The following is a 16,322-nucleotide window of genomic DNA, read 5'->3' as shown; positions in this document are numbered from 1 at the left end:
AGTGACCATAAGGATGAAAACCACTGTCAACTGCCGGTTTATCCATACAAGGAAGTTCCCAATATTAATCCTGGGGTAAAAAAAAACACCGACTCGGCTGATTCTTCTATGCCCAGGGGGCGGTCGGTGCAATACAACCGCCGTCAGGAAGCCACGGTACAGTGCTCAGATTGACTGACAGCGGCTGAATGAGGGGAGACATTCCAACATGTGGGAAATCGAACGGTGAGAAGGGATTATCGGAGCATTGTATAGAGCTGTACAGCTTGGAGCGGCGCTTGTGCGTACTGTACGGAGTATCCGGAAGTGAAACATGTCATAATGGGTGAGAAATCGTTCGATATTTGTTATTTAGGGCTGTTGAGGGGCAGGGTGTTGGGTACTGGGCATTGGGCATTCGGAGGGATACGCAAATACTGAGCCAATCAAGATAGAAGACGATAGTACCCAATGTCAACTGAACAGATATGATTGACTGTCTTTTACAATGAAAGGGGAAGTGAGAAGTGAGAGTTTGTTGCTGTTGCCCACAACGGTTGTAGTTCTTGTTCTTGCTGGCCTGGGAGCACATCTCTGAGAGACGAGCCTTTTAACGCTCATATAAATACTGCCATCCTTTACTGAGGGGTGTTAATAATCCCAGACCTCGTCTGACGGAGCATGTCAAAAGATGTTTATCATTCAAACTTTTAGACATATAAGCTTTAAATCTAAATAGATATGAATCATTTTCAAGGAAACTGTATCTCTATCGTTCGACTTGTTTCCAATGTCGCCGGCCATTCTTACACTTTTCAAAAGTTCCTGGCCTTATCGCCTGCTTCCAATGACTCTCAACGCAGTCACGGAAGTCAGAAGTGAGTATGAGTCGAAGCGCTTGCTTAAGATACTGTTGTTTTTAATTTGTGACTCGTTCTTGGCGTTGTTACAGACCTTAGATTCCAATTAGAAAGCAGGAGCAAAGACGCTCAACCTTTAGTCAAGTCCGCCGTGGCTTCTCAAAAGATAGATACTTAGGAATTACATCAGGAGTCGTAGGTCTCTTAACGTTAGCATTCATTCACTTGTGAACATCATTTTGATCACTACCTAAACCTCCATCCTTTAACCTGTTGCTCCCCTTTTCATCAACATTCCATCCTCTCCCCAAGGGCTCTTAGTCTATTGATGTCCATTCGCAACCGCCTTGCCGATCATCGTTTTAGATCACTAATCTGTCCAAAGCCACTATCGCGTTCTTTCTACGTATTGTCGGCCAGAAGTCGCAATATTGGCAAGATGAGGTATGTGATGGCTGATTTATTAATGACACAACATGTTCGTCCTCCTGAGAGCCGGCTCCATCTCCTCCCCGCATGCACAGATACGACCGGTTCCCCAAAACCCGATCAGTGAATCACCTGGATCCATTCCAGGCACTGCTTAGCCTAGGAGATTGGTCGTTCTGAGTCTAGCGGGGCCCCTCCCCCGGTTGCTGTGCCGCAAGTGCGTCAACCCCTGTACAGGGACTCGACGGGAATGGCTGCTTAACTTGTGGTTGGCATCCCCCGCTTTCATCCTGGCTTGGCGCTTGAGCAGTCTCGACAGAAAGGCCTCTGTCAGTTGGCACCTCATCATACAGCGCTATTATTGTCATCATTCTCGATCGGCAGTCGTAACACCCACTCGTTGGAGCTTGCCAGAGCTCACTTGACCTAGCACAGAGCTTAACACAGAGCTTGCTTCCCGCGCCTACGTTTCACAGACATACGTGCAGTACATTCATCAACACCGAACTCAGCTATTCAATACCAATTCATTTTCATTCCTCTCCCAGTGACGTGCTACATATTCATTCATCACTGTCTCCTCGTCCCCATCTTCTTTACTCTCCGTTTGACGTCCTCATTAACCCCAACCCAAAGGCGTTGGCTCACCATAGTTTAGTAGTATCGACAATACGTTCGACCGCGTGTCGTCAACTTCTGCAGCTTGTCCTCGTCACTCGCCTTCTCCTGAAGACCAGCTTCGACCACCGATTTCCGGGAAGCAGCGACGTATCTCGAATCGATCAGCTCCTCCCGCTCCAGGACATCCCGACATCTTCACTATGGGTGGTGGTACCGAGCCAAAGGGAAATGATTCTTCCTACCCTCTCTTCGCCGAGCGGCCCGTTGGCGTTCCCAAAACGAGCATTCTGAAGGGTCGCATTGAATCGTTCTATAAGTCAGGACAGTACTACAAGGTCAACCTGCAAGCGTATGTCATACCGACTCTCAAAGATGAAATTGTTACTGACTATTATCCAAAACAGGAATATGGACAATGCCAGATACTCAGGCAAACCTCATGTGCAACTCTCCGTCTGGGACGCACCAGATCTTTCCCGTCCGACATTTGAAGATGCTGTCAGTCACGAATTCAGGGAAACCCATACCGGCACTTCTTTCGGTCCTTCCTGGTCCACTCATTGGTTCAAGGTCATCCTACGTATTCCCGAAGACATCAAGGATGAAGAGCTCATCGAGCTACACTGGGATGCCAGCAATGAGGGTACTATCTGGACAGAGGATGGTGTCCCCATTCAAGGCCTCACTGGCAGCGGAGAGCGTATCGAGTGGATCATTCCCGACTCATTCCGCGATGGCGAAGAACACACTATTTATATTGAGATGGCTTGTAACGGCATGTTTGGAAACGCCCCCAACGGCACTACGACCATTGCTCCACCGGATCCCAACAGACGCTTCAACCTCAGCAAAGCCGATATCGTGGCTGTCAACGTGCCAGCTCGCAAGCTTCACATAGATATCTGGGAGATTGGTGATGCTGCCCGAGAGCTTCCTGAGAACTCGGCCGAGCAGAATCATGCACTGGCTGTAGCCATGAAGATCATCAATACCTTCGAGGTCAACAACCAGGACTCCATTCTCAAGTGCCGAGAAATTGCTCGTGAAATTCTGGGCCCTGATGTTGACTCTCACAAGGTATATGAAGTAGGAAAGGACCCCGTCGTATTCGGAATTGGTCATTGTCACATCGATAGTTGCTGGCTCTGGCCTTGGGCTGAGACAAAGCGCAAAGTTGTTCGATCTTGGACGAACCAATGTGACCTCATGGATCGCTACCCAGAGGCCAATTTTGCTTGCTCTCAAGCTCAACAGTACAAATGGCTCAAGACCTACTATCCTGCTGCATACAAGCGAGTCAAGCAGAAGGTAAAGGAAGGCCAGTTCCACCCTGTTGGTGGTAGCTGGGTCGAACACGACACAAATCTGCCCAGTGGTGAATCGCTTGTGCGACAATTCTTTTACGGCCAACGGTTCTTTGAGGCCGAGTTCGGCTCACGATGCCGTACGTTCTGGCTTCCTGACACTTTTGGCTATTCGAGCCAACTTCCCCAGCTCTGTCGGCTGGCCGACATGGATCGTTTCCTGACCCAGAAACTGAGCTGGAACAATATCAATAACTTTCCTCACACGACATTCATGTGGGTGAGTCCTGATGGAAGCCAGGTCATTTGCCATATGCCTCCTTCCGAGACATACACAGCAAATGCCGACTTTGGTGACTTGAAGAGAAGCATTGAGCGACACAAAACGATGCGAGTCGACAGCACATCTCTGCTTGTCTTTGGCAAAGGTGATGGCGGTGGTGGCCCTACTTGGCAACACTTCGAAAAGCTCCGCCGATGTGCTGGAATCAGCAACACTATCGGTGGCATTCCAAAGATCAAGATGGGCTTGACTGTTGACGACTACTTTGATCGACTCAACCAGAAAGCCACTGAGTTTCCTACCTGGTACGGCGAACTCTACTTCGAGCTACACAGAGGAACGTACACCACACAGGCCAACAACAAGTACTACAACCGAAAGGCCGAGGTGATGCTACGAGACATCGAACAATTGGCCACGTATGCATCAATCAAGAACAAGAAGTACAAGTATCCAACCAAGGATCTTGATGATATGTGGGAATCTGTCCTTCTCTGCCAGTTCCATGACTGCCTACCAGGAAGTAGCATTGAGATGTGTTACGACGATTCCGATAAGGTGCGTGCTTGCAATCCGACTCAAAAGCCTTGCTAATCTGTTTCTAGGTCTACGCTGAAGTTTTTGAAACCGGCAAACGTCTTCTGAACGATCTTTACGATTCACTCAATGTTGCCAGCCAATTATCATCAAGCCTTAACGAATCGGTGGCCATCAACACACTGCCTTGGCACCGAAAAGAGCTCGTGGAGCTCTCTGATAGTGAAGTCGGTATCGCATGTGGTGATGGTCAACTATTGGCCCTCCGCTCGTTCAAGGTGCAAGAGGAGAAGCCTGCAGTTACCGTGATGGAACAGTCGACCGACGTATATGTCTTGCAAAACGACCAACTCCGTGTCGTTGTTGATAACGGTGTCATTACGTCGATTTACGACATTGAAAATGATCGTGAGGTTATCGAGAAGGGCGGTGAGGCCAACAAGTTTGTCATATTCGACGATATTCCGCTTTACTGGCAGGCCTGGGATGTTGAAGTTTACCATCTCGATGCACGCAGAAAGGTTGAATATGGCAAGACCAAGATATTTGAACAGAAGGCCCATCGAGTTACTTTGGTCACTGAGATCAAAATCAGCGAAAACAGTTCGATCAAGTCATACACCACACTCTCAGCGGCCCTGAAAGGTCAACCTTCTCAGATTGACGTCAAGGCCAACGTCAACTGGCACGAAGACTCCAAGTTCCTCAAGGTTGAATTCCCTGTCAACGTTGTCAACAACGAGGCTTCGTACGAAACAGCTTTCAGCATTACCAAACGACCAACTCACTACAACACAAGCTGGGACATGGCTAAATTCGAGGTGTGCTGCCACAAATTCGCTGATCTCTCGGAGAACAACTACGGCGTTTCCATTTTGAATGATTGCAAATATGGCTTCGCGACTGCGGGCAAGATGATGCGATTGTCACTTCTACGATCGCCCAAGGCGCCCGATGCCAATGCCGATATGGGACGTCACACCATCCGATGGGCCATTCTTCCTCACAAGGGAGGCCTGTCTTCGGCCACGGTAAAGGCTGCGTATGCTTTCAACAATCCTTTGAAGCCTGTTACTGCTTCAAAGGTCGCCCTTGAAAGTCTTTCCAGTGCGCCTATCAAGCTTGTCAACACTGACGAGTCCGAGTCTCTTGTGCTTGACACCATCAAGCGAGGCCAAGACGATGAAGACGTAACCCGAAATGAGGGTCTTCGCGTGAACAAGGGCCAAAGCATTATTCTTCGCGTATACGAATCTTTGGGTGGTCGCAGTCGTGGCACCATCCAAACAAGCTTTGACGTCAAGCGTGTCACCAAGACAAACATCTTGGAGGATGACCTGGAAGAGATTGGACAGGAAGATGGCAAGATTCCAATCACTCTACGACCTTTCGAAGTCGCCACCTTTAAGCTCCAGCTGTAGAGCGACACGGAACTAGAAGGCTGTGTTTGTACGGACCCAGAAGAAGACAGGCGTTGGGTTATCCTTTGAAGTATTAGCAGACCGACTGGTGTTGCTCAACATTGCACTATGAATTAAACAGAATGAGACTTTATGGGTTACAAAAGGATTCCACCCGACTGAGCATCAGTAGTAGCACGATTGGTGCAGTAACCGAGAGCAGCATGGCTATGAAACAAGAACTTAGTCGATTACCAATAAATGGCTCTATTTGTGATTCCTAAAACGCCACCTCCATCATGTGAATTGATAGCTATAAACATATAGGCCAAGGCGAATGCATCCTCGGCCCGTAGAAGATCAACAAGGAGATATCTTTCCCGGTATCCATAACTCGTCGCTCTGTCGCACAGTAATTTGAAAATTACACACACCCACACACATGTAGCACCTAATTAGAATCATCAGGCAGCTCCTCAATGACTGTCTGGACCATTTGAACGAGTTCGTTAATGTCAGGCCGCTCCGCAGGCTCGACACTAAGACACTTCCTCACGACTTCGCGAATAGGCTCGCTGATCTCAACCGCAGGTGCTTGCTGTTGCTGCTGTTGTCCCTGCTGCGGGCGCATGCTGTTATTACGTTTGACACCAGCAGGGCCCTCGTCGGGGAAACGCCAGTCACCGCCCAGAACACATAGCGACAGAGTACCGCCAGTCTCGTCTGAGCGCATCTCAAAGGGTGACTTGCCAACGAGGCAGGCGTAGAGTGTGCAACCCAAAGACCAAATATCAACCTTTGTGTCGATCACCATGCCGGTCTGGACATCAAAAAGCTCGGGAGCACGGTAAGGCATTGTTGAGTGCTCGGCGGCTGTGTCTTGGATCTGGAGGGCTAGAGATTGTGATGTCACAGGAATAGGCGAGGGCGCAACGGATCCAAGATCCATAAGAATCGGAGTTGAACCAGTGTCGTCAATCATGATGTTACCTGATACTGCGTTAGCGTCTGAAAGGAGTAGATTAACGCAAAAGAGTGTTTACCTGGTTTGATATCTCGGTGGGCATAATGCTGAATTGACCTGCCACCGTTGACTTGGCTTTCGCCTTCCAGCAGACCTCGCTCTTGCTCACCCTCCTCCTCTTCCTCAGTTCGCTTGCCTCTTGTGTTATTTCTTTCGCCATTGTTCATCTCATCCTCTTCTCGGCCCATGTTCATGCGCTCTACTGCAGGCTTGTAATCATGCATAGCACGGAGAGCCTTGCACACCCCAAGGAAAAGCAACATGAGACGGCGCTCAGGGAAGCGATCGTGGTTGACCAAGTTCGCATTGATCATGTCCTGTAGATTGCCGCGCTTGTAGTACGGTAGGAGGACGTAGACGGTTTTCGTAGACTCGTCGGCGCCACGCTCGGTCGCAACAGAGTGGTCAATGGCGGAGATGATGGTCGGGACGTGAGAGAAGAGGCGGTAGGCGTCGACCTCGCGCATGGCCTGCTGGACTGATTCGGCGCCGAAAGGACATCGGATCTTCTTGAGGGCGAAAAGCTCATGGGTAGAGGTGTCTTCGACGAGGTAGACGTATGAGAAACCGCCCTAGCGCCTGTCAGTGACGGGTGATCCGGAAGACCTGGGGTCAGGGACTTACTTCTCCGAGAAGTCTTAGGATCTTGAAGCTTCGGTTGTTGATCTTCAGGTTGGGGTTCCCGGGAAAGCAGTTGAGGCAGTTCCCGAAGGAGTAAAAGAGGTCGAGGAGGACTTGCGCCATGATGAATGGTGGCAGATGTGTAGTAGCTCGTGGAACTATGTGTCTCCTCGGTTCGTAATCAATTGTTCCCTAACTTCCAAGATAGGGTCTTTAGCCAATGAAAGATCGGCTATGCGAATAAATGAAGAAAGAATTTCGCTATGTAGAGAAGATATGGATCGGCAGGGACAAGTATGGTTGAAGATGTTGGTTGGTATCACGGTCGCAATTGGCTGGATGACAACACAGTTGATGATGATGCGATCAGCTCGCAGTGCGTTTTTCACGAATTCAACGCTATAAAGCAGCTTAAAAAGAATGATGCAGTGTCTAAGAAGGGATGGGAGAGATTGAATGTCGAGATGCTACTCTGGCTGATGTTGAACTGAGGTGAGAGGTTCTAGTCTGAGCCACCTCAGCCCTGAAACGCCACGACTTGGGTACTGTACGTACCTGCCTTGGTTACCTCCACTGAAACGGGACGTCATGTTTAAGATGTGAGGGTGTGATGCTTGACTTGCGACCTAAGACTTTGATTCTCGATCATAACTAATAGATGTTTTTTATCAGTACTAACATAGTGGTCAGAAGTGATTCAAATTTATTGAGTTTTAATAATTAACTTGGAACGCATTTGTCGTCAAAGACTAGACCCTGAGGCTTCGGGACCTGGATGTCTGGACGTACACTTGACTTGGGATTTCCCAGAGTGGAGCTCACGAAACCGCTAGCTGCAACCAGTTAGATTCTGCAGCGGTTAGAGGAACGGGCTAATCGTTTAATTGGTTCATACTCGATATCTATGTAATTTCCCATTTAGTTTTGTGATAGTGGATAAAGTCAAAGACAACCATGGAAACGAGAAATCATAACCATCTCAAAGACTGAAATGTAATCATAGCTGGCATTTCTTGATTTTATCTATAATAAGCTAAAAGGACCCGGCACTATACCCCAGTGCTTTTTACAATAATAATACTCTAACAAAGACTGTATCTCATTCCAATACCCAAGTCGCTAACCCCAATGCAATCGAGCCCCTTGACAATCAATCTCATCACAATCAACTTCCAAAAACAATCGTGCCCTCACTGAGGGATGTATATAAGTATACTGAGTTGCGCGCATCAAAGTCGTATATCGATGAAACTGTCCTTGGCCATTCGCCAGTCACCCCTTGATTCGAGTCTGCCATTGGCAGATTTCCTTACTGCCCTGCCCATCAGACTACGATAAGAGATTTCGTAGCGAAGGACTGGCACTTGCTCCACTTGCTGGACGGTTCTGTGGAGGTGGTGGTCCGTTTCGAGAGCCAGGCGGGCTCGTTTGAGGAGCAGGAGCAGGGTATGGGGGTCTTTGTGGGTGCATGTCACGAGGATATCCATCTCTGGGCGGCACAGGGGGAGGAGGAGGAGGAGGCGGCGCTCCATTCGCCATGCCCGGTGGTGGGAGGTGTGCTGGAGGGCCAGGTCGCCCATGGTGTTGATAGGGATGAGCGTATCGGGATGGGGGTGCTGGTCCATTTAATTGCCGAGGAGATAGAGGTAATCCATTAGCGTACGGTGACGAAGGGTGGCTGCCGTGATGGCTCGCAGGTGGTGGTGCAGGCGGTACAGGCCCGACTACAGGCGGTGGTCGTAAGGAAGACAAGTTCGACATCGGCGGTGCATTATGAATAGGCGGGGGAGGGGGCCCTCCGTTTATATGTCGAGGAGGAGGTGAGCTCTGCTGGCTCGCGGGCCGACCCCAATCGCTGTATGCCGGCCGATGAGGTGGTGGAGCTGCATAGGCGTGAGGAGCTGGTGGCCGAGCTCCAAGGGCATGATCGGCGACAAGCGCAGGCGCTTGCATTGCTGGGGGTCCTGTTTGAGGATGACCATGAGCTGGCCAAGCATAGGCGGCAGCATGCGCTTCGCGATGAGCAATCATCTGTGGCGGACTACGCAGAGGGGGTGCCGCAGTGGCTGATATAGCCGCTTCGTGAGCCAGGGGCGGCGAAGCGTCTGGCATGGCAGGCGATGGTCGTGGCGGGTGCGTCTTTGCAGTAGGCTGGGCTTTGCGACACTTGTGACACTGAAAACGCCTTTGTTCCACAAATTTCTGTGCCTCGCTTCCAAGTGTGCCGTAGTGGCCATTGGTGAGTTCGCGTTCTTGTGAATTGTCAATCGGGTACCATTTCGGGCTGACATCGACACCACAAGTAATGCAAACCTTCCCTCCTGGTTGTCTGGGATCCGAGGCAGCATCTCCCGTCTCACCGTTGCGTTGGTGGTTTGTAGGTAGAGTAGTCGTTGAAGATCTTCGTAGACCAGACTGGGTAGCTGTACCGGTCAGTTTGGCTGCGTTCGCCATGAGGTTGGCCTTGCGAGCGGTGCCTGTCAAAGTGAGGTCGGCTTGCTTGAAATTTTGAACATAGAGTTGCAGAGCGTTAAGTCCCAAATCGTCCACAACGTCGTGCATGTGATGAATAGTAGTCTTGGTAGGAGCATGTTCCTTGCACCACACGGTCGCTGACATGGTGCCACTCTCTCCATTGACTGTTACAACGTTGACCTGGTCTCTCTTAGAGCCTTTCACAGGTGAAATTTCGAACCCAAGAATATGTCCCTGTTGTCGTGCGCATTCCACATGTACTATGGTTCTGGTTAGCTAATCCAAATACAGCCATCCTGACACAAAAACTTACGCGGGGCGCGACACTGATGACAAGAGACACAGGCCCCTTCAATCTTGTCGCAGACTTTGCAGGTCTCATTGTATCGGGCTCTGGGAATTGAAGGAATTCCCTCTGAGGGCTCCAATGCCTTGGCGTTGCCAAATTTGACTTCTGGGGTCCAAACAGCACAAGTAACATGGACCCAATTGTTGTCAGCGGTTCTCTTGAGTGGCTCCCGAGGGTTGACTGGTCGATTCATGTCCTCCTGCTTCTTGCGGTAAAAGTCGGCAGCTTTTCGAGCTTGCTGGACCTCCAAACGCTCTCTCTCACGGTCTTTCTCTGACATTTTCTTTTTGTGATGTGTCAGCCTTGGCTGTTCCACGAAATCATGTTCCGTGTACTCGTGAGGGCATAGAACACATTTGTAACGAATCGAGACCTGTGGGTTCTTATCGTTCAAGCACATGTCGCATGTCCATTTTTCAGGATTTCGATTATCCATGACACCGTAGCAGTTGCGATGTACTGTCAAACGGCATTCTCGGCATGACAGGTGTTGATCTCCTTGGGGTTCCAATTCACCACAGACTGCACAAGGTAGAACTCGAGGCTTTGGCATCTCAGGAGCTGCGGCTCTTTCCACACTCTTGTCCTTCTTTTTAGATGTAGTAGAGCCAGCCACGCTGGCAGTATCAGAGTGACCGTTTTCTGCGTCCTTATCCAAGGGTACACTCTTGAGCTTTTTCCGTGGCGGTTCCTGTGCGTTGGTAACAGCTGCTGGCGTCGCCGAGGGGGTTGGCGCACGTTCTGGCGTCATCATGCCCATCTCCTTTGCAGCTTGCAGTTCCTTGAGAAGTTCTTCATCTTGCTTGCGCTTCCAAGCTCGGCCACCCGACTGGGCCACTTTCTTGGCCACTTCTTCCATGTCCTCCCATCGAATAGCATACCGTCGCCAGAGTTCGGCGCATCGGCGGCACAATGCGACCACCCGCTCCTGACCTTTGTCCTTGTTCGAATTTTTAGAACCACCGTCGTTGACAACGCCAGAGATAGGGTTCGGGGCTCGTCTCCATTGCCTGGATGAGGTTGTCGAGCAGAATTGACACACAAATCCTCGCTTCTTCTGGTTCGCCTTCTCGGTATCAAAGGCGGAATCGTCGTCGTTGTCCGCAACGTCGTCGGCCATCTTATTAGCGGCGGCTTCTGCTCGTTTCGCCTCTTTCTTTCCCTTTCGGCCAGCCATGTTTTCCAGGACCTGCATCCCGCGTTCTGATTTCTTCCAAGCATAATAGTAGCGAGTCACCATGCCGTAGTACATGGATTTAACATGCTTCCTCACGAGATAAAGCTCAGAGCCGTATTTGATGACAGCTTCCTCGAATTTCTTTTGTTCTGCTGGTGTCAGCTCTGGCTCTTTGAATTCCGCCTTGTCCTTTTCGGGAAGAGCTTTGAGGGCACGCTTCGTATCAAATCCAGTGTGAAATAATGTATCGGCAGCAACATCCTGGAGATTTGTCGAGCGTTCTGGCAAACCAAGATCTTTGGCCATTCCCTTGGCCTTTTCCATGTATTGATTGATTTCCTTCTCTTTGATGACGTCTTCTAGGGGAGGTATCCACATGGGTTTTGCGGTGCAATTCGGGTCGTCTTCGTCGTAATCCTCGCCTCGTACTGTGTACCCAGGAGGCATGTCCTGTACCCATTTTGGTCGATTTACCCGTGAGATCTTTTCAGCTTCAATCGCAGCCAATGCTTCCTTTGACTTGGTGTCCTTTTTTCCATTCTTCTTGAACTCGAGCGGCTTGACGTACTCTACCGGTTGTCCTGGCCATGGCAAAACTGTCGCTTGGTTCCTTGGGCCAATTCTCGTAGCTGCGCGGGGATGGATTCTGTCGTCATAGTCAAGTGCGTCCTCAGGCTTGCAGTGCATTCCCAGGTACCGGTAAGGCCAGAGTGAGGCCTGGTATATCTGCTCTGCAGTACCTTCATGGGGAGCATGGTCTCCTTCTTCCGGACTCGTGCGGCTGGTGTCGACCCCCTGCATCTCCTCGTCCTCTTCGTCCATTGGCTCATCATCGTCGGCATCCACGGTGGGATCATTCACATTAGGAGTGTTGCGAGCCTCGAGTTTTCGCTCCTGTGCACGACTGCAGGCAGCGCATGACCATGCGAAACCTCTGGATGGCTTTTTCAATAGAGGCGGGTTCACACAATTCATATGATATGTGTTTTGGCATACGGCACAGTCAACTGAGTCGTTGCTGCAGTGCGCCAATCAAGTCAGCCACTGAACGTGGGTGGGACAGGGACGTGGGGCAGTGTAAGTCAAATATGGTACGTACCTTGCGCAATAGCCTGTGCATCTCTTGCAGAGCTTAACGGCGCTAGTGAGCTCCTTGCCACGCCCCTGTTCAACTAGCACGTATTTCCAGCGTTCGTCGAGCACCTTTTTCACGTTGCCTGGAACGTTGACAATGGAACGCGTCGGAATTAGGTCGTAATTCTTTTGAATATACCGATCATACAATTTGTCGTACCAAAAGCTGTCGGACGTCTTGCGATAGGCATCCATGTTTGAAATCTCAGCTTTATGGTGAATCTGACATTTCCCGCGAAGCGCAGTCAACGGGCTGATGTCGGAATGCATGGTCGCAAAGACCATACGTGTGTCTGTGGATTTTCGGCCAATATCTTTTGGTCGGTAGTACCAGTTTATGCGGATTGCCTCCACATGTCTGCTATTGTCATTCTGGACATGAAGAAATTCCATGATGCGGCCCAAATAATAGGGTTCCCCAGGTGGCTCACAGACAAGGTACACATGATCTGCAATTGCCAGATTAGCTACGTTCAATTTGAATTTCTGGTGGACTTTTTTCAAGACGTTACCATTTGGCTCCAACACCGTGCCATCGTCGGCTGTCATCTTGCCATCAACAGGTTGTCCTTTGCAGTTTTCAAAAGTCAACATATTAGTTTCAGGCCACGAAATGCCGGCAGCTGCTCCGGATGTCGTTGCTTTTTTTGTTGTGTTGCTGGTAGTTGATGTCGCTTGGTTAGTGGAACCTGCTGAAGTGCTTGCAACCTTGCGTTTCCGTGTAGGCTGGGAAGAAGCAGCCGGTGGCTGTGTCGTGGTAGAAACATTGTTTGAGCTGCCCGATTGCTGCTCCTTGGGGGTATTTACAGATTGCGCTGGCTTTGACTCGTCGACGATAGCCTTGCGCGAGCTGGCACCGCCACGAGGCGCATCACTGTTCACAGCAGCGCTGGACTGACGGGACGTCTTTTTGGAGTCACCGTCTTTTTTGTCATGATAATAATCATAAACATCGGCATCAATGTCCCTATCCTCAGCATAGTTGATACGCGATGAGCCGTTCCTATTGCGAGAACGAGTGCCGTACCCAGAAGCTGCATCTGCGCTGGCATCCTTGGCCGCGCTATCCAAACCTGATTGAGTAGTCATTGGGTCGGAAACAGATTGAGCGTCTGGGTCTGAGACTTTGGAGTCCTGAGTTTTGTGTTAGAAATAAGGTCCAATCGCGCCCACAACCTCACAGGTTGAAGGTGAAATGAGAGCCCAAGCTATAAACATAAAAAAGTATAGTGGGGAGAAAGAGAGTGAAGGTTTTCGTTAAAGGGAATAGACATTCAACTCACATTTTGTTGTGCCATGACATCCAGCAGAGAATCACTTGCGCAACGATGAGATGTGGTGAATCGCGTATGAAGGCATGCCCGAGGTGATGGCTTGATGGTGGAAGCTGCGAGGATGAAATAGCCCAGGTGGGCAAGAGTGCGAGGCGTGTAAGGTATAGAGCTCTAACAGTGATATAAGAGACGAGATGAAAATAGCTCGAGATGAAACAAATCCGTCCCGGCTGTGGAAAAGCGAATAGAGCTAGAAGCTCGAGATAGATATTTTACTACTCTGAAGGATGGAGTAAGTAAGGTTAAGAAGGAGGAAGAGGCATGATTCCCAGGTGCTGGGAGAAGAAACGTCCTGGCACTGGCACCCCGAGGCGGCGGCCCTGGCCTGGTCGATGCATCCACTCTGATTATAGTGCACGGCAGGGGTTGTTTTAGAGCCGAGCTTGTAGCGAGCAGGTAGCCACTAATCAGGTGGCGGCTGATGAGCACCCAAGAAAACCTATCTTGCACCCCAGGCACGATAAATGTCAACACAGTTTCTACATCCAGCACCCTGGTCATCAGCGTTACTTCAAGTCTCCACGGGGGTCCATCTGGGTCTCGCAGCACTGACGAGCCGACGGATCTCAACCCAACTCTGAGGCGTGTCTATGGGTCCACGGGTCCTCCCACAAAGAGAAGAGCAGGCCATGCCTGGGGGGAGATTCAGAACCACTACGAGGCCGGGTCACAATAGATGGTATTGGTTTGATTCGGTCTGGTCGAGACGTCAAGTCACCTTTTTTTGGTGGGAAAATCTAATTTAGGGCCTACAAGACTGTCGAAGCTGGGGTCGGCAAAGCAGAACTATTCACTGCCTATGTAACTACTTAAATCAAGAACATTCAAAGCAGATATCTACAAATTATCTTACCGAGACCGCACATGCAAACTCGAGTGAATCGGTGTAAGAAGCATCCAAAATTAAGCAGACAGGCAGGTAAGCCAGGTGTACTTGTGGCTACCCAGGTAACTAGAAACAGTCGGGCAAATGATGTAGACGGTATACCTATGCGTAAATGGATGAATGAGTGATGGAACCTTGTCTCGTTTTTGCTCACCTCGATTTGTCTGTGCCATCATTGCCCTTGTTGCCGGAGATAAAGGTGCAGACTTTTCGAGGACATCTCTGTCCAGCAATAACTCTCCCACTCTACACAGCACTCTCTACCTTACTTTAATGTTCTCTCGCTCAATTCGGTTCGACAACCCTTTTGTCTCTCCTATACATTATTGTCCCATGCAGTCTCAGGCATGACCAGCCTGCTCACCATTCACCAACGACCAGATCGACGTTCTAGTAATACGTACCATGACATGGTTCCAAAGTCACCCTGCAGAATTCCGTTGAAACTTTATAATCCAAATTTGCCTGAGCGAAGGTTGCGTTTCGGTTTTGGGTAGAGTTCTGTACCGTATTGCGAAGAAACGAGATGGTACAAGAGTTTGTCACAAGAACGTGAGTTTGGAAGAGCATGGAGCTTATTAGAGAGCATGGGGTGCCAAGTCATCCGCATTTCCCGTTGCATCTCCTACACCCTTGCACCCTCCCTTCCCGCCGCCGACTCAATCCCACGAATGTTTACAGACTCATCGCCGGGTATGAAGGCCGCACTTTGCACCTGAGAAGCCATGATGATATAACTGCAAGCTTATTGACGTTGAGTCATATTCCCACCGTAAAATACTCTTATTCCCCTCTTCTGAATGTTTGTAAACGCTGTGCATCTAGCTTATAAACTATTGTCAAGCCAGTGACATATACGATGCATCATTCACCTCACTCAACCAGGAGTTCTCTTCATTCGGGTCACCGCAGGCTCCAGTAGCCACAGAGTCTCATATCTCGCGTCATTTCCGGTACGACAGATTTGTTGACATGTCTTTTCGGAGCTTGCTCGTAGTAAGTTTATGGCTTCATGGATCCAATGTACATCCATATTGGATATAACCTTAGGTACTCGTGGAAGGGGCCAGTATAATTAACCCTGTCTAGAGTACGGAGTATATCGCCCTGCTGCGCGACAAGGAGCAATGTGCGAAACGACGATTTTCCATGTTTGACAGCACAACACCGTCAATAATAGACCCCTTGATCCAAATCACCACATTTTCTTGTTTTGATGATGCGACTAACTAGCTGTTTCCTGCCTCTCCACCATCATGACATGGCGTCTTGACTCAATAGAGCCAGCGACGTTGAGATATCCGGACTGGCACAATGGATCGGTCAAAATTGCATTAAAATAGTTGATCAAGATTACTACAAGGAGGGTGCTGTCTAATACTGGCAAAAGGCAGCTCAGTCAGCTGGTACCAATTCTAGCGAATAGAGTAACACTACTAGTGCCGATAAACATTTCACCCATCGGCAATCCCAGCTAGACCTAGGCCCATCAATTTCGCACCAGAAAAAAAAACGAATGTGCGGTGATGATGTTGAGGTCCTCAAAGTTGGGGGGAGCTGACGAGAGGGAGTCGGCAATAGGGCTAAGGATAAGCTGCTGGTGTAGTGAACCTTCTCAGCTCCACAAACATGGCCGGGGCTCCGGTTGGATGGACAGAAGGTTGCTTGCCCAGAGATGATGCCCTGCAGCGGATCCATCGAGGTACGTACTGTAATTGACAAGGATCTGACCTCGGGAGTGTGTGAGAGAAAGAGAGAGAGGCAGAAACGAGCGCTGGTGTCTTTGGATTCTTTGCTGTTCTGTTCGGGTTCTTCCTCAGGCCTACACTGGCGATGACAAGCCTGGTTTGCACCAGAACAAGTACTTATCAGAGATAGTTGGATACGTAAATGATTTTAATGACGGATG

At 49.7% G+C, this 16,322-nt stretch overlaps 3 protein-coding genes across 3 annotated transcripts; 1 reads left to right on the top strand and 2 right to left on the bottom strand.

The window, feature by feature from the left end:
* Nucleotides 1–1,278: 1,278 nt before the first annotated feature.
* FSST1_002241 (alpha-mannosidase) lies at nt 1,279–5,434 on the top strand (the record flags this gene model as incomplete). Its single annotated transcript, XM_083228210.1, has 4 exons — nt 1,279–1,283; nt 1,927–2,238; nt 2,294–4,034; nt 4,082–5,434. 4 exons carry the CDS (start codon nt 1,279–1,281, stop codon nt 5,432–5,434), a joined length of 3,411 nt encoding a protein of 1,136 aa, XP_083092423.1.
* A 430-nt stretch (nt 5,435–5,864) lies between these two features.
* Nucleotides 5,865–7,181, bottom strand: FSST1_002240 (kinase-like domain-containing protein; the record flags this gene model as incomplete). Its single annotated transcript, XM_083228209.1, has 3 exons — nt 5,865–6,403; nt 6,457–7,009; nt 7,062–7,181. The coding sequence occupies 3 exons, from the start codon at nt 7,179–7,181 to the stop codon at nt 5,865–5,867; spliced, it is 1,212 nt and encodes a 403-aa protein (XP_083092422.1).
* Nucleotides 7,182–8,387: 1,206 nt separating this feature from the next.
* FSST1_002239 (DNA-binding E3 ubiquitin-protein ligase SNT2 domain-containing protein) lies at nt 8,388–13,491 on the bottom strand (the record flags this gene model as incomplete). Its single annotated transcript, XM_083228208.1, has 5 exons — nt 8,388–9,793; nt 9,847–12,077; nt 12,159–12,642; nt 12,706–13,327; nt 13,477–13,491. 5 exons carry the CDS (start codon nt 13,489–13,491, stop codon nt 8,388–8,390), a joined length of 4,758 nt encoding a protein of 1,585 aa, XP_083092421.1.
* Nucleotides 13,492–16,322: the final 2,831 nt, after the last annotated feature.

Source organism: Fusarium sambucinum, chromosome IV (assembly GCF_050947815.1).
Source record: "Fusarium sambucinum isolate potato_lamoka chromosome IV, whole genome shotgun sequence".
NCBI lineage: Eukaryota > Fungi > Ascomycota > Sordariomycetes > Hypocreales > Nectriaceae > Fusarium > Fusarium sambucinum.
Note: the sequence above shows the minus strand (reverse complement) of the source record. Positions and strands in the feature narration are given on the sequence as shown.